The 21,728-nt window shown below is 49.1% G+C and overlaps 1 protein-coding gene and 1 long non-coding RNA gene across 4 annotated transcripts in view; both read left to right on the top strand.

The window, feature by feature from the left end:
• The window catches only part of LOC106541896 (uncharacterized), a 91,482-nt gene that overhangs the window by 60,921 nt on the left and 8,833 nt on the right, over positions 1–21,728 (top strand). The gene's annotated exons all lie outside the window — the stretch shown is intronic.
• Positions 2,173–4,547, top strand: LOC148044129 (uncharacterized). The gene is made up of 2 exons (XM_087722474.1): positions 2,173–3,038; positions 3,991–4,547. Exons 1-2 carry the CDS (start codon positions 2,186–2,188, stop codon positions 4,545–4,547), a joined length of 1,410 nt encoding a protein of 469 aa, XP_087578600.1. The 5' UTR covers positions 2,173–2,185.

Below are 21,728 nucleotides of genomic sequence, written 5' to 3' on the forward strand. Positions count from 1 at the left end.
TTTCAGCAGAGCTTCTATTACATTTCAACTATTGTTTCAGAGTGTGAGGAAGATGAGTTATACGCAAATCTCACCATGCCTACAGATTCACAATATAATTTATACATGAATGCAAATCAGTTACAAGGGGAAATAGAAGGTATGTTAATTAATATACAGACATAACTACTGTTTAAATGGTAAATTTTGTCAGGACTTATGATGAAATGTTATCAAAAATGAATGTGTAAGGGGCTGGTGCTGGAAGGGTAAGTTTCAAACTAGACATTTAATATATTAAGGGTTATAGTTTTCTGTAGCAAGAAGTACAACTATATGAATTGATGTTTCTTTTAGATTGGAGTGACAATAATGATGAATTGTTTGCCTTGTTAACTCTACCTGAGGAGTCTCAAGGGATTTCCTATAGTGGGGCCCATGGAGAGGCTACATTACAAGGGTCACAAGAAAGCGAATTAGAAGGTTTGTTATTTATTTTACAAGATAAGTATTGCTTTAAAAAGATGTATGGTGTTATAGAGTGCAATAAAGAGATAACCCTAACAACAATATGGGTGGTGAGGTTATGTGTAATGCTGTGTTTAGTAGTATTTATTGTAATAAATATGTGAAAAAGATGTACACTCACGGTTCTATGTTCCTTTTTTTAGAATGGTGGAATAGACAGTTGCATACGTGCTTTCCAAACAGCAATGCCACACCTGTACAATCGGGAGGTGGTCCACAAGCAAGAACAACACAGGGGCAGGACACAACACAAGGCTCACAAGAAATGGATATGCAAGGTGGGATCTGTTATGTAGATACAGGCATTAGAAAAAGCAGTACTTATATATTTCCAGGCTGTTTTAATATATTCTTTGCACTATAATAAGTAAGAAACCTAACCTAACTGCTAATTATGAATCTACAGATAGTGACAGCGAACAGTTCTCTGCTGATTTTTCAAGGCCACAAAGCGATCGACAGAGTATTGTACCACAGCAGCACCCATCAAGCCATGCACAGGATGTACAAGGGCAGGAACATGAACCCCAACCATCAACATCTCGTGGAATACAAGGTTAATTAAAATGTAAAAAGTATTAGTAAATAGGGATATTTGAAGTTATTAAACAGTAAAAGATACTCAAAATGTCTTTTTTATTTAGTTATGTAGAGCCTGTTTGTAAAAAGTCAAGAATGGGGATGACATCCCTCAGAGGGCGGTAACAGACAGTAACAATAAAGATACTCAAAAAAATGTCTTTTTTATTTATGTAGAGCCTGTTTGTAAAAAGTCAAGAATGGGGGCTGACATCCCTCAGAGGACGGTAACAGACAGTGACAATACCAGTGAAGAGGATGTTATGTCAGGAACCCAATCAGCAGATGAGGGGATGCCTTGGAAGACTCTGCCACGCTAAGTGCAACAGAAGCCCCAGAGGTGTTCCTCGAAAGAATGCAAGCATGGCATAGAAACTTTGAGAATTTCACGGCGACAGAATACTATGAACGTTATAGATTTGTAAATATGGAACATGTTCAATCATTCACACAAGCTATAGATATTATTCATAATGAGATACAGGGCCTTTTGAACCGTATTTCCAGGGAGATAAGACCCAATGATTTTATACAATTGCGGATGGATGCCGAGGAATTAGGGAGGCCCTTATTTAGTGTTAGGAGGCATCTGGAGGATTTAAATGCTGATCAGTTCCTTAGTTATGTAGAGAATTTATTACAGAGCAACGTTGAACTCTTGTGGAGGAATTCTTTGGAATTTACAGTCACTATTGTGAAGAACCGGGAGGGGGGAGGTCTTGGGAAATTAGGAACAGTTCTATTCAGTAAGGTATTGGAGAAGAAAAAACAGCACCTGATTGATTTCAATGTGGAGGGGATGTTTCTGTGTTTTGCAGGCAGCCTGCTGACATTGTTAGATAACGGGACGTCTACTAAACAAGAAATTATTACCAGAGCTGTGGACCTACATAAAACCCTGGGTATTCCTACAGATCACAGAATTGACTTTTCACAGATACACTTATTTGAGGACTACTTCGGTATAACTATAAAGATCATGTTTTACCATGAAGGGGGTTGGATATTTTTTGTAACAGGAGGGTCCCTGGAAGTAAGAGTAGAGTTTATGCTGTTACATGACAGTCATTACTATGGTGTAAAAAACATAAAAGGCTTCATGGGTGCTCGTTACTTCTGCAAGATGTGCCACACAGCATATCACCATAAATTTAAGCATGATTGTCAATATTTTTGTCGAGCCTGCACAGGCTCAGAATGCCGCAAATTGCCAGGCGGGAGTGTGAAGTGCCAAACGTGCAAAACGCTTTGCAGATCTAAGTCATGTCTTGAAATGCATGAACGGCTGGCTTTGGAAGGAAAAATTAGTTGTGAAGCTAATGTATTTTGTTCCAGGTGTGGTATCTATGTGCCTGTCCCACACACCGAATGTAAGAAGGTAACGTGCGGGCAGTGTGATGCTGTAGTAGATAGCTTGGTAGGTCACTTATGTTTTCTGAAAAGGCTTTACAAACCAAATATCGGTGACAGTTACATTGTGTATGATTTTGAATGTTGTCAAGAAACAGGAACACACATACCAAATTATGTGTATGCTATGGACATGCTGGATGGTCAAGAGGTTAGAAAGTGGGAATGGTCCGGAGTTAAATGTCTGGAGGAATTTGTGAAAACGTTTGTGCAGCCTAAGTTTAAGGGTTCCACATTCATAGCCCACAACTCCAAGAGTTATGATGGTTACCTAATCCTCAGGCAGTTGATTCGTGAAAAGGTGAAGGTACAACTCTTAACTCAAGGAGGCAAACTGTTATGCATAACCCTGCCTATGTTTCACATACGTTTTATCGACAGCCTTTCTTTTTTACCAATGAAGCTTAGTAAAATGCCAAAAGCTATGGGTTTTCAAGGCTCCAAGGGTTATTTCCCTCATTTGTTCAACACTGCAGAGAATCAAGAGTATGTTGGAACTTTGCCAGAAGCCAGGTATTATAGTCCTGATACCATGATGCCTGGTGAGAGAGAGGACTTTGAGAAATGGTATGCTGCTAATAAAGATATAGCATTTAACCTCAAAAAAGAGCTTGCATACTATTGCAAAGAAGATGTAAAAATATTACGGAGGGCCTGCAATAAGTTTAGAGAACAAGTTATGGAAATGACAAGTAGAGAATGTTTCACAGGGAGGGGGGGAGATATTCTTGAAGAGAGAGAGATTCACTGCATTGACCCTTTCCAGTATGTGACATTAGCATCAATTTGTATGGCACAGTATCGATTCATGTTTTTAAAGAAGGACACCATCGCACTGGCGCCTTTGGACAATTAAGCAAGAAAAGCTTTTCTGCTTGCTCTATACAGTGGTTGATGTATATAGAGCATACAGAAGGGATCAACATCCAACATGCACTGCAAGGTGGTGAAAAGCAAGTAGGTATCTACTTTTTGGATGGTTTTGCTGTCATAAACGGGGTACCCACAGCGTTTGAATTTTATGGTTGTTTTTTTCATCGATGCCCTATATGCTACAGGCCCCAGGACTTCAATAGTCTGCTTGATTCAACCTATGGCATGTTGCATGCTCGCACTAGGGCTAAAGAAGATTACCTACATAGTTTAGGTTTTGTAGTACGAAGCATCTGGGAACATGAATGGAACGACCTGATGAAGAGAGATGCGGGATTGACACGATTTCTAACAGATAGTAAACTCCCAACACCCTTGAATCCCAGAGATGCCTTTTTGGGGGGTAGAACAAACGCCACATGCCTGTACTATAAACCAAAACAGGGGGAACAAATCTTGTATTATGATTTTACAAGCTTGTACCCCTTTGTGAACAAGAACAAGATGTATCCGATAGGTCACCCAGAAATAATCTACCAAAACTTTGGGGATATAAAACAGTATTTTGGACTTGCAAAAGTTAAAGTGTACACTCCGAGAGGCCTATACTTTCCTGTACAGGTGGAAAATTAATGTTTAGTCTGTGTGTAACTTGTACGGAAAATCAACAAGTCACAGAATGCCTCCATAATGATGAGGAAAGAGCCCTAACCGGCACATGGTGTACTGTAGAATTGAATGTGGCTCTAGAGAAAGGCTACAGAATTGCAGAGATCTACGAAGTTTGGCATTTTGAAAGGAAGACAAAAAACTTGTTTTCAGGCTATATTAACATGCATCTCCGTCAAAAACAGGAGGCTAGCGGGTATTCCGATTGGTGCAGAACAGAGGAAGATAAAGAGCAGTATGTTCGGGATTATGAAAAGAAGGAAGGTGTCCTTTTACGCAGGGAACATATTGAAGTCAATCCTGCTAAAAGACAGATTGCTAAACTGTTTTTAAACTCATTGTGGGGTAAATTTGGCCAGAGTACCAATCAGATGACAACCTCTGTGGTGACAGAGCCTGAAGAATTATTTCAATATCTTTTTGTTCCCTATTACGAAGTGTCCTCCTGCGAATTTGTGGATGATGTAAGCCGTTGTAACGTGGAAAACCACCAAAAACCAACCTACTAAGGCAACGTGTACAAATGTGTTCATTGCCAGTTTTACAACTGCTTATGCACGGCTAGAATTATACATGTTATTAGATCGCTTGGGGGACAGATGCCTCTATCACGATACCGATTCTGTCATTTTTATTAGCAGAGAGGGGGCGTGGTCACCTTCGCTAGGGGATTATTTAGGACAGTTGACAAGTGAGATTCCACCAAACACTTCAATCACGGAGTTTGCAGCAGTTGGGCCAAAGACCTATGGGTATGCTTTGTCAAACGGGGCAACTGTGTTAAAGGTGAAGGGGTTGACATTAAATAGTGCCAACTGTGTAAAAATTAATTTTGAAACTCTGAAAGAGCTGATTGATGATTATTGCCTAACAGGGAGTGAGGAAAAGAAAGAGATTCAGGTACAGCAGCCTGGAATTGTTAGGATTAAGAAACAGTGGGCATTGGAAACATGGGTGCTCAGGAAAACTCTAAAAGTTAACTATAATAAAAGGGTGCTCAATAGAGAGGATTATTGTACGCTACCTTACGGTTATTAAGTATGATGAAAAGCAGTGCACAATTTGTACATCCTTTCTCATGTATTATAAGTGGACCTTCCAATTCTGGAAAATCGTATTTTATAAAACAAATGTTAGAACATGGTGAACATGTATTATCTGAAATGCCTCAAAATATTATATGGTTTTATAACTGTTGGCAACCTCTGTACAAAGAATTGCTTAATAAATTTCCCAATATTAAATTTGTGGAGGGGCTTCCTGACTCTTTTGAAGATGCTGAGTTGTTTCCATCAAATCAAACCAATTTAGCAGTGGTAGATGATCTCATGGCTTCTGCTGGTGAAAGTGAGCAAATAGAGAAGGCCTTCACACAGTACATTCATCACAAAAATCTTAGCATTATTCTCATACTTCAAAACCTGTTTTTTCAGGGTAAGAAAATGAGAACAATAACTCTAAATGCAAAATATTTGGTGCTATTCCGATGCCCCCGTGACCAGATGCAAGTGGTCACATTGGCCCGTCAAATGTATCCCTCCAGCATGAGGTTCTTTTTAGAATAAGGTGACCAGACGTCCCGCTTTTGGCGGGACACACCCGCCTTCCAACGCATTTTCCCGCGTCCCGCCCGCCTTTTTAAAAAGCACGCTTTTTTTGGCGCTCGCAGCTCCCGCCCATCAGCTGCTAGCTTGCTGGGCTGGCTTATCGTTCTGTTCTCTATCCTACCTCCTACCTACAAATTTAAGCCAGCCCAGCCTGCCGCTCACAGATTGGATTGGCCTGGACTCCAGCCAATCAGTGAGCTGGCTGGGATGGAAAACGCGGCATGCTTAAAGTTTTCCATCCCAGCCAGCTCACTGATTGGCTGGAGTCCGCTTAGCATGCCGCATGAGTCCCCCGCCCATCCGTTGCCGCTCGCATGGGCGGGGTAGCGTAGCGAGTGAGCGGGGAGCGAGCTCGCCTTTCCAGCTCCACTTCCGGACAAGCTGTGGAAAAACCTCTGCGAAAAGTGCCACCTGGGGCCGCCGCTTCTTCTCCGAACTCAGAGTTAGATTAGATTTAGATTTATTTATTTATAGGCCGCCCTTTTCCCTGAGGGGACTCAGGGCGGCTTACAATCAAAAAAGGAAGGGGAGTGTAGGACAATACCAAAAAGAAATGTGCACAAAGTAAATTAGACAATAAAACTCAACATTCACTCAGCATTCGGGAGGGGCGAAAATAAGATTATCCCCAGGCCTGACGGGCTAGCCAGTTCTTGAGGGCTGTGCGGAAGGCCTGGACGGTGGTGAGGGTACGAATCTCCACGGGGAGATTGTTCCATAGTGTCGGAGCCGCAACAGAGAAGGCTCTCCTCCGAGTAGTCGCCAGTCGGCACTGACTGGCAGATGGAATACGGAGGAGGCCAACTCTATGCGATCTGATGGGACGCAGGGAGGTAATTGGCAGAAGGCGGTCTCTCAAATAGCCAGATCCACTACCATGGAGCGCTTTATAGGTGGTGAGTAGGACCTTGAAGTGCACCCGGAGATCAACAGGTAGCCAGTGCAGCTCACGGAGGATCGGTGTTATGTGGGCGAACCGTGGTGCGCCCACGATCACTCGCGCGGCCGCATTCTGGACTAGCTGAAGTCTTCGGATGCTCTTCAAGGGCAGCCCCATGTAGAGCACATTACAGTATTCCAGCCCAGAGATCACAAGGGCTCGAGTGACTGTTGTGAGGGCCTCCCGATTCAGGTAGGGCCGCAACTGGCGCACCAGGCGAACCTGGGCAAATGCCCCCCTGGTCACAGCTGAGAGATGGTGGTCAAAAGTTAGCTGTGAATCCAGGAGGACTCCCAAGTTGCGGGCCCTTTCTGAGGGGTATAAATTTTGTCCCCCCAGCCTGAGTGATGGTATGTTGGTCAAATTTTTGGGAGGGAAACACAACAGCCACTCGGTCTTGTCTGGGTTGAGTACCAGCTTGTTTGCTCTCATCCAGTCTTTAACGGCTTCCAGTCCCCGGTTCATCACGTCCACCGCTTCATTGAGTTGGCACGGGGCGGACAGATACAACTGTGTATCGTCCGCATATTGGTGGTATTTTATCCCGTGCCTTCGGATGATCTCGCCCAGCGGTTTCATGTAAATGTTAAATAGTAGGGGGGATAGGACCGACCCCTGCGGCACCCCATAGGTTAGGGGCCTCAGGGACGATCTCTGCCCCCCCACTAACACCAACTGCGACCTGTCCGAGTAAGTGACGGGCGGGGCGAGTGAGGGGGGGTGGCGGGATCGCCACCCGCTGCACTGCAGTTGACTCACACCGGGCGGGGCGGGCTGGGAGGCTCTGGGCGTCCGGGCGGGAAGAGCACAGAGAAAGGCAGAGCGGCGCTCGACGCGACTCTGCTATTTCTGCTGGAGGAGTCCCTAGATAGGGAAGGCGGGTGGCGAGGCAGAGCAAGGGAGCGCAAATGGCGGATCCCGGGCTCATATGCAGAGGGAGCTCTCCAGGCACAGGAGCGCTGGAAAAGTGCTCCGCTCATGCACCCACCGGGACGGAGCACGCTCGCTCCAGCCCTGCCTGCCGGCAGGACTTTGAAGTGTTGGCTTGCCGCTTGCCTTCCACTTCGGCCCGCGCGGAAGGCAATCCAGCCCTTTCAAAGTCATGCCGGCAGTTTAGAACTCGCCCGCCATTCAGCGAAAGATGTTTCGCTGAATGGCGGCCGAGGGGCACGCTAAAGTGCCAGCATGAGTTTGAAGGGCTGGCTTGCCGCTTGCCTTCCACTTCGGCCCGCGCGGAAGGCAATCCAGCCCTTTCAAAGTCATGCCGGCAGTTTAGAACTCGCCCGCCATTCAGCGAAAGATGTTTCGCTGAATGGCGGCCGAGGGGCACGCTAAAGTGCCAGCATGAGTTTGAAGGGCTGGCTTGCCGCTTGCCTTCCACATCGGCCCGCGCGGAAGGCAATCCAGCCCTTTCAAAGTCATGCCGGCAGTTTAGAACTCGCCCGCCATTCAGCGAAACATCTTTCGCTGAATGGCAGCCGAGGGGCACACTAAAGTGCCAGCATGAGTTTGAAGGGCTGGCTTGCCTTCCATGTCGGCCCGCGTGGAAGGAAAGCCGCACTTCAAAGTCATGCCGGCAGTGGGAAGCCTTTGCTGGCCCGATACCAGCTCTGAAGTTGCTTTCCTTTCTACTAAAGCCCCTGCTCAGCAAAGCAAGTCCGGGGAAGTCCTTTGAGCCGGCTAGAAAAGGTCTGCCGCGAACTGGGAAGCTGACGCACCCCCCTCCTCTCTGCCCCCCCTCTGCAACCCCGGATACCCTCTGCCGCCGTGCCTGAAGCATGGGAGCGCTCACCAGCCGGCAGAACGCCGGAGTGGAAGAGGTGGATGTCCCGTCCAATTCCCTCTACAGATATCCCCCAAAATCTGGTAAGACGGAGCAAGCGGGGGGGGGATATGCGAGAGGTTTGCGGGGAGTCCCGCATGGCAGGGTTTTGCGCGCGCTCCGTACTCTGAGTTGAGGGAATGGGAGCAGCGGCTGCAACCCCAGAGTTCGGCTAGGCGAGAACTTTAAGGCGAGCGGTGGGACGGACCCTTGCTGTCAATCTCCCCCCCCCCTTGTGCCTTTTCGCAGCCGTCCCATCGTTCTCCCACCAGTGGGGCTGCTCCTGTGATGTGGTCCACCCCCCCCCCCCCGTGGCTGCGAAGGAGTTTCCCGAGAGTTTTAGAGGGTCAGGAGTACGACCCTCATTGCAACGTCGCCATTTGCAAGCTCTGGCTGCTTGGGAGGATGGTTATTTATTTATTTTTTTCTTCTTGCTTCCGCTTTCTTGCCGGCTTGCAAGGATTGTGGTGGCGGCTTGGATGGAAATAGTGACATTCGTGGCATCGCGCTTGGGGTTAAAAACTGCTTTTCGTTCGCAGCAGCAACTGCTCTTTGAGAATTCTTGCTTGAAAAAACAGGACTCCCTCACGCGGTCCTGAATTGAGGTCCATCTCCCTCCACCCCTAATTAAAAAGCCCCTGGTAAATTCTTGCCTGTCCTGTGCCACTTGGCATGCCTGCCTGTTTAGTTGTTACTGCGCTGATTGAATTCTAAAATACCCCATCAATCTTCCGATGTAACATTTAACCATCCCCGCTGCTAATGAGAGTTCGCCCCTTCGCCCGCTGAGTTGGAGTCGGCGATGGGACGCGCGGGGTCGGTCGGTGGCTCTCTCGCTCGCTCCTCCCGCCGCGGCGCCAGCAGCAATGGGATATGCTTGGGGAAAAGACAGCCAGAACCACCTGCCCGGATTTGTGCTCCAGCCGTCGCCACCGCTTCTGCTGCTGGTGAGCACGCGAAAGGAGAGAGGAAAGGGAGCTGCAGCCGAAGGGAGAGACGCTCGCCCCCGTGTTCAGCAAAGCAAGCCCGCTGGCGGCGCCTGTGCTGTGGTGGGAATTGACTCCAGTGAGGCCCGGTAGCCGCCGGTTGGGGTGGCTGTCAAGGCGCTGAAAGGAAGGAGCTGCAGCCGAAGGGAGAGACGCTCGCCCCCGTGTTCAGCAAAGCAAGCCCGCTGGCGGCGCCTGTGCTGTGGTGGGAAGCGAACTGCGGGTCCCCCCCTGCCGCCGCCGCCTTCTTTACCTCTGCCTCTTCCAGAGCCCGGGGTGGCTGTCAGGGCGCTGACGGTGGAGCGGACGCGGCCAGTTTGTTACTGCTTCCAGGATCGAGACGGACGAGGGAAGCAGCGGTGGCTGGCCCCAACAACAACACGGTGCGGTGGGAAGCGAGTCTGCAAGGCTTGGTTGCTTCCCATCCAGAGGTGGCGGCAAGAGCAGCGCGTTGTTGTTGTTGGGGCTAGCTACCTTCTCGTCCATGGCTGGACCTTCCGTTCTTCCTCCGCACCTCGTTACAGTCGCTGCTGACGTCCGCCGCCACCGCTTCCCTCGTCCGTCTCGATTGCTGGAAGCAGTAACAAACGGCGCGTCTGCTCCGCTGTCAGCGCCCTGACAGCCACCCCGGGCTCTGGAAGAGGCAGAGGTAAAGAAGGCGGCGGCGGCAGGGGGGGACCCGCAGTTCGCTTCCCACCACAGCACAGGCGCCGCCAGCGGGCTTGCTTTGCTGAACACGGGGGCGAGCGTCTCTCCCTTCGGCTGCAGCTCCTTCCTTTCAGCGCCTTGACAGCCACCCCAACCGGCGGCTACCGGGCCTCACTGGAGTCAATTGCAAAACCGCGTTCAGCGCTTTGAGGACCTGAGGCATCTTGGGAAATGCAGTTCCCTATCGGAAAGAATGGAGTAGCTGCGAATTTGTAACAACAGAAGATAATAACTTGGTGCTTCGCAGGTTACGAAATTTGCACACTGTTTTTTAAAAGTTAGATAAAGAAATTATGCTGTGAAAGTGACTAGAAAGCCTCCCCTTCCCTTCCTGTGTGCGAGAAAGGGAAGGAGAGGAAGGAAGGAGGGAGGGGGGAAGGAAAAAAGAAGAAGGGAGGGGGGAGAAGATGGAAGGAGAAAAGATGGATGGAAGGAGAAAGAATGGGAGGAGAAGGAGGAAGATGGAAGAAAAAAAGAAGAAAAAGAAGAAGGGAGGGAGAAAAGAGGGAAGGAGGTAGGAAGAAAAGGGGAAGAAAGGGAAAGAGCAGAAAGACAAAGAGGATGAAGTTGATAGGCAAGAGGAAAGAGGAAGGAAGGAAAAAAGAAAAAGGGAGGGAGAGAGGAAAGAAGAAAAGATGGAACTAGAAAGGAAAGAAGGGAGGGAGGAAAGGGGAAGACAGGGAAAGAGCAGAAAGACAGAGAAGGTGAAGGTAGATAGGCAGAAGGAAGGAAGAAGGAAGAAATAGGAAAGGAGGGAAGGAGGAAGGAACAGAAGCGAAGAGGAAGAGAGAAATGGAAAGAGCAGAAAGACAGAGAAGGTAGATAGGCAAAAGAAATGAAGCTGAAAGAATGGAAGGAGGAAGGAAGAGAAAAGGAGGAAGGGAGTGAGTGAGGAAAGAAGAGAGGATGGAAGGAGAAAGGAAGGAAGACAGGGAAAGAGCAGAAGACGGATAAGGTGAAGGTAGATAAGCAAGAGGAATGAAGGAAGAAGTGAGGAGTCTCGAGGAGGGGGAAAACATTTAGTGACCAAAGTTACAATGGCATTGAAAAAAGTGACTGATGACCATTTTTCACACTTAGTGACTGTTGCGACCATTTTTCACACTTAGCGACCGTGGTCACGTGATCCTCATGGTCACGTGATCAAAATTTTGTTTGGCAACAGATTCGTATTTATGCTGGTTTCAGTGTCCTGGGGTGACCTTTTGACAAAAAAATTTTTTTTAATCAAGCCCCCCCCCCCCCCCCCCGGTCAAAGGCGTCCCTCTTTTCCAATCTGAAAATCTGGTCACCTTATTTTAGAAGTGTTCCAAGATGCAACTAGCAAACCCCATGGGTATCTTTTAGTTGATCTATCTGCCACTACTCCAGAAAACTTTAGGCTGAGAACTGGGATCTATCCCCCTGATTGGCCGGTAGTTTATACTATCAAAAAGAAGGGTAAAAAGTAACTGCTGTAATTGGAGAGCTCCCAATTCATCCAGGATGTCTGAGAGGGTGCGCAGAAATTGGGGGGTTCTAAAAATCTTAGTAAAGGCCGGCCCAAAACAGAGAAAGGCCATCTTATGCAATGCTAATAATGACCTGGTGGGGGCCATTGCTGAAATAGCTCTGAACACTTTAAAAGGTAACCTACCTCTGAAGCCTTCACAATATCGAAATTTAAAGAGAAAGAAAGACTGTATTAAAAAGCTGAGTGATAGAAAGATCTCACTGAAAAAGAAGAAACAGGTTATTCTTCAGTCAGGTGGTTTTATAGCTCCGTTATTGGGTGCTGCTATACCATTGCTGACTAGTCTATTAGTCCAGTAAACATGGAATATGCAGAAAAAATGTATTTGGTGCCAAAGCATCAGATGAAGCAGTTACATGGACGGGCACCTACAATAGGCACTACTACCGTTAGCCGATTGGATGATGATATGAGGACCATTCTTCAGAAAACTGATATAAGTGAAGATGACAAGATAAAACTGTACAACAACGTGTTGCAGAGATTTCTAAGGCTGACCAGACAAAATGACTCTGAGAAAGACATTCTGAAATTTATTCAAGCTCCAGAAACATTTAAACAAGATACTGTTGTGCCGGCCCCTGCACCACCACTCTCCACTACGGATCCAACAACGCAGGAGATATTAGAGGGAGTGAGCACGCGTTACAAGAAAAATGCCTCTCTTTTGTTGAACAAAATGAAACAGCATCAAGACATTTTAGGATGGGATGATTATGGAACCATTTTATATAAGGGTACAAAGGTTCCTGGCACTAACATTGTAGACCTGGTCAAAGGGGTTTCTCAACAACGCTCGCGTACTGCAAAATATTATCCTAGGGGCTGGAACGAGTTTCTGTCGGCTATGGCAGAGATGAATGTTCCAACGGTCTTGCTAGGTTCTAATGTTGTTAAAGAGCAGCTTGAAAAGCTAAAAGAGGCAGGTACCTTTAAGCTTGTAAGTTCTACAAAATCACCCTCTGCTATGTCTGCTCCTAGTGTAGGATCTGTGTCAGCTTCTAAAAATGTTCTAAATTTTGGTGACTGGCTCCATTTGTGAATAAATAAAACACTGTAAAACATGCAATACGTTTAATGTTTTGTGTTTATTTTATAATGTGCCATACATGTTTGCATGCAATGGTATTGGTTACACGTGCTGGTACTTCTTCCAGACTTCATATTTACTACAAACTGCTTCACCATTTGATCGTTTTTGTCATCTTTTTCAGAGTATAGCTTCAAAATATCTTCATAAGGTAATCCTCTCATGCGCTTAATTAGATAAAACAAACAATGCTGTCCACAGGTTATTGCCAGGGGGTTCTGCAGTTGAAGAGTTTGGTATGTGTATGTCTTAGCTTGCAGTTCTAAAAACCTCACGATGTCAACGGGAAAGTCAGAGTTGTCTGGTGATCTTCCGTAGGAGTCAAAAAATTCGCCATAGCTGTGAGTTGGAAAGTGGAATGCGAGCCAGTGCTGCCCCGGTAAAGTTCTTGGATGCGTGTTCACAATTAACCCGAAAGGCCTCTTTGAGATTTTTCTCCTGGGTAACAAATCGCTGGGGTATACGCCTAGAAAGAGAGCATTTCCAGACAGCACCCGTAGTATCTGTATAGTGTCCATTTCTTACATGTAATCATATAGGACGTTGCGTGTGTGGCTTATTTCAATAAGATTTTCAAAGATTGCATAGAGTATCATGTTAACGGTATTGGGGAGGGGCACAGCAAATCTAATTTCTGCCCTCAGGTTGCCATTCTTGATCAGGGAATAGTGCTCTGAGCAACCTTGATCAGGGCTCAAATCAAAACAATATAATGTATAACCATTGTTAAACTCCTCACGGTTAATCAGCACTGAACGGTCTTTCATGGATTTACCGGAAGTCTGTAACAATTGCATATATTCTCTCACAAAATGGCAGTTGGACTTACCTGAACTGCATGTTTCGACGAGAAGTGTGGGAGGAGTAACCATTGGGTATTAACCTAATCTTGATTGCCTATTGGAGGTTGAGGAAATCTTTGGAAGCCACACCTCCTGCTGGTCCGGTGGCTAGCCACTTTAACCGAACGTCTGAACGGTATCTGAAAGGAAGCAAAAAGAAACAGCCAATACCAATTCTTCCTAGCTGTTGCTTGAACCTGGACGTGCTCAGGCCCTGCTTCACAGCGAAGGTTGCCATAATGGGCAGGAAGTGACTCCTCCCACACTTCTCGTCGAAACATGCAGTTCAGGTAAGTCCAACTGCCAGTTTCCGAAGAGAAGGTGTGGGAGGAGTAACCATTGGGACATACCAAAGTTAGTTGTCCTGGGAGGGAATGGACGGGCCTGAGCCCCCTTGCGTGTCTAGGATGCCCTGAAGGACCCTCCTGCCGAAGGCGGCATCTGCCGAGGCGTAGGCGTCCAATCTATAGTGTCTAATGAAGGGAGACGGGGAGGCCCAGGCGGCCGCTCGACAAATCTCTTCTAGGGGAGCCTGGGAAGACCAGGCGGCTGAGGTGGCAGCACTTCTAGTGGAGTGTGCTGTGATACCCTGTGGGACCTGGAGACCCCGAGCCTGATAGGCCTGAGAGATGGCCGCTCTGATCCATCTGCTGATGGTGGCCAAGGAGACCTTAGCCCCACGGGTGGAAGGTTGGAAGGACACGAAGAGGGCCTCTGATCGTCGAAAGGGAGCCGTGCGTTTCAGGTAGATGCGTAGGGCTCTTCTAACATCTAACTTATGCCAGGATTTCTCCCTCTCCCCGGAGGGATGGGGACAGAAATCCGGAAAAAGGATCTCTAACCCTCTGTGGAAGGGGGAGTTGATCTTGGGCATGAAAGAAGGGTCGAGTCTGAGGACGACCCTGTTCTCTAGGAAGGTGCAGAGGTCTGCTCTGCTGGAAAGGGCATTGATCTCTGAGACCCTTCTAGCTGAAGTGATGGCTACCAGAAAAACGACCTTAAGGGTCAGGAGCTGGAGGGAAACCTCCTTCAGAGGCTGAAACGGAGCCTCCGTTAGAGCCTGGAGGACTGTGGGAAGATCCCAGGAGGGGAATCGATGGACCGCTGAGGGTTTCAAATTCGCCGCCCCTTTGAGAAAACGCCTGAGAACCGGGTGTTGAGATAAGGGGGGAGCGTTCACCCCCCCTAGGACTGTGGAAAGAGCGGAAACCTGACGCCTAAGGGTGCTGGTGGCGAGGCCCTTCTGGTGACCCTCCTGGAGGAAGTCCAGAACCTGAGGAACCGAGGCAGTTGTAGGACAGATGTCTTTACCCCGGCACCAGTCTGAGAAGGCCACCCACAAGGCATTGTAGATGCGGGTGGTGGATTGTCTCCGGGATGCCTCTACCACCTTGATGACCTCCTCGGAGAACTGAGCCTGTCTCAGTTGTTCCCGCTCAAGCGCCAGACGGTCAGATGGAGCCACTCCGGGTCTGGGTGCTCTAGGGATCCCTGGTGAAGCGTCACCTCCCCTGCTGGTATCCTCCAGGGAGGAGCTGTGGACAGGTCCACCAGATCTGCCAGCCAGGGGCGGCGTGGCCAAAAGGGAGCCACTATTATCAGATCTGCCCTCTCCGCTACCACCCTCCTCAGAACCCCGGGGATGAGGGGAAGGGGGGGAAAGGCGTAGAGAAGACCTGGTGGCCAGCTGCAGCGTAGGGCGTCCGTGTCCATGGCTCCCGGGGTCGGGAACCTTGAGATGAACTTCGGTAGCTGGGCGTTGTGCGGTGTTGCAAACAGGTCCACCGTCAGATGGCCGAACCTCTCGCAGATCCTGTGGAAGATCGAGGGATGGAGTTGCCACTCTCCGTTGTCGATCGTTTCTCTGCTTAGCCAGTCTGCCTGATGGTTCTCTGTTCCGGAGATGTGCTCCGCCTTGATGGACGCCAGGTGTTTCTCCACCCAGTGACCCAGGCGCAGCGCCTCGTCGCGGAGAGCCTTGGAGTGGGTGCCTCCCTGTCTGTTCACGTGTGCCTTGGCCACTACGTTGTCTGTCAGGACTAGGATGTGTTGACCTCTGACCATGTCCTTGAAGTGTCGGAGGGCCAGGTGGATGGCCCTGAGCTCCAACCAGTTGATGTTGTGCTTTAGATCTGTTGGAGTCCACCGACCTTGGGCGATCTGGTTCTCCAGGTGGGGCCCCCAGCCGAAGAGGCTTGCGTCGGTGGTGAGCGTCATCCTTGGTGGATCTCTGAAGAGGCAGCCTCTGTTCAGAGCTGGGGACAGCCACCAGCGGAAAGATAGCAGCACCTGGGGTGATACTCGGATCTTGAAGGTCGCGTCGCTTGTCCCGGCCTTCTGATGTGGTAGCAGGAACCACTGGAGCTCCCTGGCGTGCAGTCGGGCCCAAGGGATGATCCCTATGCACGAGATGAACTTTCCCAGGAGCCTGGAAAGAAGAACTACAGGGACAGAGCGTGACTTGCGAACCTCATGAATCATCTTAACGATGCTGTCCTTCCGATCCTGAGAGAGGAACACCTCCCCCGCTACAGAGTCGATAATGGACCCTAGGTGAAGCAGCCTGGTGGAGGGCACGAGGTGGCTCTTCTCCAGGTTAATGGAGAACCCCAGGGATCTGAGAGTGTCGATGGTAGTATTCAGATCCCTTGCAGCTGAAGCAGAGGACCTGGCCAGGACGAGTATGTCGTCAAGGTAACAAAATAAACGGACAGGGAGGGGACGTAGGTGACCAGCAGCTGCAGCTAGCACCTTGGTGAAAGTCCTGGGGGCTGAGGCCAACCCAAAGGGCAGGGCTCTGTATTGGAAATGGTCCCCCTCATGGGAGAACCTCAGAAACTTACGGTGTTCCGGGGTGATCCTGATATGCAGGTATGCCTCTGTAAGGTCGATGGAGGCAAGGAAGTCGCCCGGCCGGATGCCCTCCAGGATGGATCTTAGAGAAGCCATTTTGAATTTACGGTATACCACCCTGGAGTTGAGTAACTTAAGGTCCAGGATGGCTCTCCAACCCCCCGAGCTTTTGGGCACTAGGAAGAGGTTTGAATAAAATCCTGACCCTTTTTCCCCCTCTGGGACCCTCTCGATGGCCCTGATGTCGAGGAGATGTTTAATGGCCTTGGCCTTAAGGGCCCTCTTGTTTGGGTCTGAGGAGGAGGAGAAGGTATGGAACCTACTGGGAGGAAGGGAGCGGAACTCCAGGCGAAGCCCGAGCCTTACCGTCTGGAGAACCCACTCATCCGATGTGATACGCTCCCAGGCATCCGCAAACATGGAGAGGCGACCGCTGATGGGGTGATCCGGGGGCGGATCACTTGAATCTGCAGAAGGGACGACCGCCTCCTCCACGAAAGGGCCGCTTCCCCTGGTGTTGGCCCCTGAATCTGTTCTGAAATTGTCTATCCCCCTGCCTCTGAAATCTGGGGTTTTGGTACCTCTGGCCTTGGCTGTCTCCTTCGAGTGGTCTGTAGGAGGTCCTCCTAGCGTACGGTGCATGGCGGAAATCCGACCGCTTGTTCGTTGACAGGAGGATCTTCCGCTTGTTTTTATCCTCCACAAGGAGAGGATCCAGCGCCGTCCCGAATAACTTGTCCCCAGTGTAATCCGCGCCGGTTAGGTGCCACTTCATTCGGGATTCCGCCTGCCAGTGACGTAGCGAGAGTAGTCGCCTAGAAGCAACTGAAGAAGACATAGCACGCGATGCATACTTTACCGCGTCCAAGGTGGCATCCGCCGAGAACTGCGTTGCCGCAAGCATCTTGGAGATGTCCTGCAGGAGTCGCACTTCAGAGGCTGGGGTCCTATCCCTCAGTTGCTCCAGCCACTGGACCGTGGACCTATTAAAAAAGGAGGCAGAGGCGGCCGCTCTGATAGCCCAGGTGATGGCCTGGAACATCTTGCGCAGAACAATGTCTGCTCTCTTATCCTCAGGCTTGAGGCAATTAGTGGTGTCTCCTGCTACGACCGTTGAGGAAGATGCCAAGGTTGCCACCGGGTTATCCACTTCCGGAACCTGCAAGGCTTGGGCAAAGGGTTGGTTAAGATTATAAAACTTTCTTTCATTCCCCCCTGGGGTTGGAAAGGACCCTGGCTTTACCCACTGAGATTTGAGCACCTCCATAAACATATCTGGGGTGGGGATTTCTTCCTTAGCTATGGGGGGCCTATGGAAGGGCCCCTTCTTCTTCTTGCTTTTGCCCTTGCCCGAGGACTCAGCTGCGGGTTTGGGATCCGAGGGTGGATCCAGATCAGCTGTGGCTACTGCCTTGTGTAAAAGGGAGCTGAACAGGGAGGGGGGGAAAAGGCCCGCTACGGTGGAATCCTCCTCCCCCTGGTGGACCTCATCCTCCGAAAACCCCACATCCTTTAGTTCCCCTTCCTCGAGGTCGGATGCCTCACTAGCCGTGGATGGGGAGGGAGACCTGGCTTCCCTTGCAGCCGAGGTGCTAGGGCGATCGCTCAGCCCTCTGGGGGGATCCTGGGGGGCCCTGCTGCTGGGAGCCTGTGGCTGCTGAGTTAAGCTAGAAGCCATAACCTGGGCCAAAGCTCTGGCAAACATGTCTTGAAAGCTGCTGGTTAGATCAGGCAGCTGAGGCTGAAGCTCTGGTGGTTGGGAATATTCCCTGGGTTCAGGGGATAAAGGTGCTAGGCGAGGCCGGGCTGGGCTGGCTGCTCTGCGGCCAAAGGGATCCACTCTCGAATCCAGTAGGGGAGCAGGGGAGAGAGGAGGAGAAAGAGAGCTGTGCCTTCTCAGAGATCCCCCTGGAGAGGCTGGAGATGGAGATCTATGTGCAGCCTGGCCAGAGGCCCTGCGTGGAGAGCGAGATCTGGGGGGGGGGGAAGGGCTGATGGTTGCCCTGTAGTCCCTGGCCGAGGCCCTGGTTGCTCTGGCCTCCTTCCTGGGGGATGGATTCTTGGGAGCCCTGGCTTTGTCCCTCCTAGATGGGGATCTGCCTCTGGGAGCAGGGGGACTCGCTCTGGAGGGCCCTTCCTCTGGATCCGCACCCCCCGGGGCTCTGGGCCTAGAGTTTTTGCTCCTAGTCGCCTCCGCCATTACGCACGGTTTGTTGCTCACCCACGTGCTCCTTCTGCAGCCGGCTGTAAATAAATTCCCTTCCTAGGGATAGGCTCCGCCTCTCTCTGATTGCTTGCAGGCTCTGCTGCTGCTGGCAGGCAAGGCCCTGAATCTCCCCCCGGATCACCGGCAGAGCAGAAAGGAAGCCTCTTCCGGCTTCCTACGGCCTCGTGAGCGCTTTCAGCGTCGGAACGCTGTTTACACGCTCCCACGTGCTCCTAAAATGGCGACAATCCAAAATGGAGGCTGCTGGTGCCGTCTGGAGTCTCCTTCCTTCCTCCGGTGGAACCCTCTTCGCAATCCTGGAAGGGTTCTGGGTTCTCCGGCTTCCCTGGACTCCTCCAATCTTTGTCTGTAAGTTTTTCTGTGATCCTGGGCCTTCCTGGGGCCTCCACCCCCTCTGGGAAAAACGGGTGGCCCTGCAGGCCTCTAATCGCGCGCTCTGGCAAGCCGAGGCTTGATGAGCAGCTGGAGCACAGCAGAAGGCAGGTGAGGTCACTTTAAATTGAAATCCCTTGCTGAGGCTTTTCTTGAGAGTAAAAAAAAACTCCTGAATCTCGGATAGAAAGGAGAGCAGGAAAATCACTCCAATCAGGCCGAGATTGAGGTTAAAGTGGGTAGCCACCGGACCAGCAGGAGGTGTGGCTTCCAAAGATTTCCTCAATCTCCAATAGGCAATCAAGATTAGGTTAATACCCAATGGTTACTCCTCCCACACCTTCTCTTCGGAAACAGGTTATGTTCATAATCGGGCTGAAGGGGTTTTGCAGGAATTTGTTCACCATCACAATACAGGGCGCAAAAGTTGACATTATAGTGCTGAAAATTGAAAGGGTTTCTTTCATAATTACCACTAAATGCAGCGTTGTCCACGAACCCAATCACTAACTGTTTAGGTAACTGTCCTAGAAATAGGTTTTCCTGATTACACACAAGACTGCCTGCAGGAATGCTGTAAACCTTCATGCCTACATGATCAATAGGGTATTTGGCGTTAGAGGTAAGCAGCGCCTCCGCATGGCCCACCCGTACACCGGGGGATACTTTTACACGTTTTACAAAGAGAGATGCGCCCAGGATCTGTACTTTGTAATTTTCATTACCATCTCTCATCAGACAGAACTCGTTTTTACTTCTTGAGAGTTTAATGCTCACATCCACACCGTTAATCAATAGCTTGTCTTGAAAAAATAGATCACTATGCAATGGTCCTAGCAGATCCCATTTACAACTTCCAGCTGTATGTCTAGCTCTCGCTCTGAAACCGGAGTTACCAGCAGCAGTCAACAGTGTGTTCTCCATGAGTGTTGCATCGTCCTTGTAAAAACCACCCGCTGAAAATTGGGTGCTCAGGGCATCTCCACCATAGTTCAGAATAAGTTCAATAATTGCTCTGTAGGCGTAGCAATGGTGACTCTGTGTAATCACGCGATCCCCTAATGTAACATCCACCTGATTGAACAACGATGCTATGGGGTAATTGACAAGGCTGACTCTTGCACCATCGTCGATATCCGTGCCATCAGCCTTTACAATCTTGCAGCTCACATACAGCAGAGTATTGTTTAAATCCGTGTAATGTTCGCCGTGTCCGGTTATAAAAAATTCCAAGGGGGCATTCGGTGTCAGCGCTGATAAAGGGGGGATCTCAATGTATGTGCAGTTTTCAATGCTTGTTTGTGTAGGTGCCAGTTGAAAAAGATCTAGCTCTGATTTGACACATTCCTCTTAAGCCTCGTGGATAAACGCCATTTTATATTAGAAGATGTTCTGTTTGTCACTGCGCTTCCTTCCTTGTGAACGTTTCCTCTTTGTATGGCATGGCTTTTTCGCAACCTTCCTCTTTTTAGGAGGAGGCATAGTGGTCCAACAGAATGTTTCTTCCTGATTACAGCCATACCAGACCCCTCCTGCCCCGCCCCTACAACACGTGATACAAGCCGTCCTGACACATCTCTGACAATGTTATTAGCAGCCGCTTTCATGTGAGGTTTAATGATTTCTAGGCCTCTCCTCAGTAAAGGCATCGCTTTTCGAAAAAGTCCCCGGAACAGGCCCCCTATACCGGTACCGTACATAACAGGGGTTCCTCAAAAACCCGGTAGGCCATTTCCCGCCTGCGCCCGGTAGTAGTCTACATAGGCTTGAGGGCTCCCGCACTTCTTTATCACGACCATCCTTCACTTTTCTGAGGCCTGAAATGAAGCTTAGCAATGACCTTACCATGGTTAAAAACAATATTTTCATTCTGATCTGTTTTGATTTCTACAGTAATCGTGTCAATGTAATGCTTGTTGACGGCCACATAATGCGGCTGGTCATAGGTTTTTGTGATTATTTCATTGTCCCTACCCTGTACAGGTAGGTATCGTAGTAACGGTACATAAAAATCTCCCACTATCTGCAGACATACGATATCTGTATAAATATACAGAGTGTTGAACCCCGCTGTGATGTCCACATCAAAGTCACTTTTTTTGGTACGCACATGTGGTTGTAATCTTAATACCCGGCCAAGTCCTTCGGTAACTAGTATGCTATAGGGCCCAGCACCTTTAATTCTGATTTTCCATCCAATTGTATCATACTTCACGACCACCTGTGGCGGTTCTTCAGACTCCGCCATAATCTTGTTCATATTTTTTATCACTTGCTGAATGTTTGCATAGTGACCGGCTTTTAAAGGAAAATGCCATTTTTTTCTCTCATTGGCAATTTCAAAATATTCGTTTGCATTTATTGTATTCCAAGTGTGCAGATATTGTAGTTCCATAAGTCCTACTTCCCACGATCCCTGCAACTCTAGACCTTTTGCCAACCTTATAGTAAAGTTAGAACTTGTTGGGAAACGCAGCCGCTGATGCATTGCTGGGTAGTGTAATATAGAAACCCGCCATGTCAAAGATGGCACACTTCACGCTCCTTAATCCAACTGTTAAACTTCTCTGGCCATCCGGACCATTTAACTAGAAATTCTCTTTGTTTACCCCTCCCTCTTTTTCGGACTATTTTTTCAATTCTATAGACACGCTCTTGGTCATTAGGTATCTTGTGCATCTCTTCTGGGTAAAAGGTTCCCTGGACGACATCCTCTGCATAATCCATTAA

This window comes from Thamnophis sirtalis, unplaced genomic scaffold (genome assembly GCF_051295495.1).
Source record: "Thamnophis sirtalis isolate CommonGarterSnake01/CBP01778 unplaced genomic scaffold, rThaSir2_p1.2 scaffold_9, whole genome shotgun sequence".
Lineage (NCBI taxonomy): Eukaryota > Metazoa > Chordata > Lepidosauria > Squamata > Natricidae > Thamnophis > Thamnophis sirtalis.

Excerpts from the sequence above, each read along its gene's own strand:
- LOC148044129 (XM_087722474.1), top strand. The coding sequence starts at position 2,186 with ATGGGTGCTCGTTACTTCTGCAAGATGTGCCACACAGCATATCACCAT. Across the intron at positions 3,039-3,990 it reads TCCTGATACCATGATGCCTG|GTGGAAAATTAATGTTTAGT; the intron begins GTGAGAGAGAGG and ends TTTCCTGTACAG.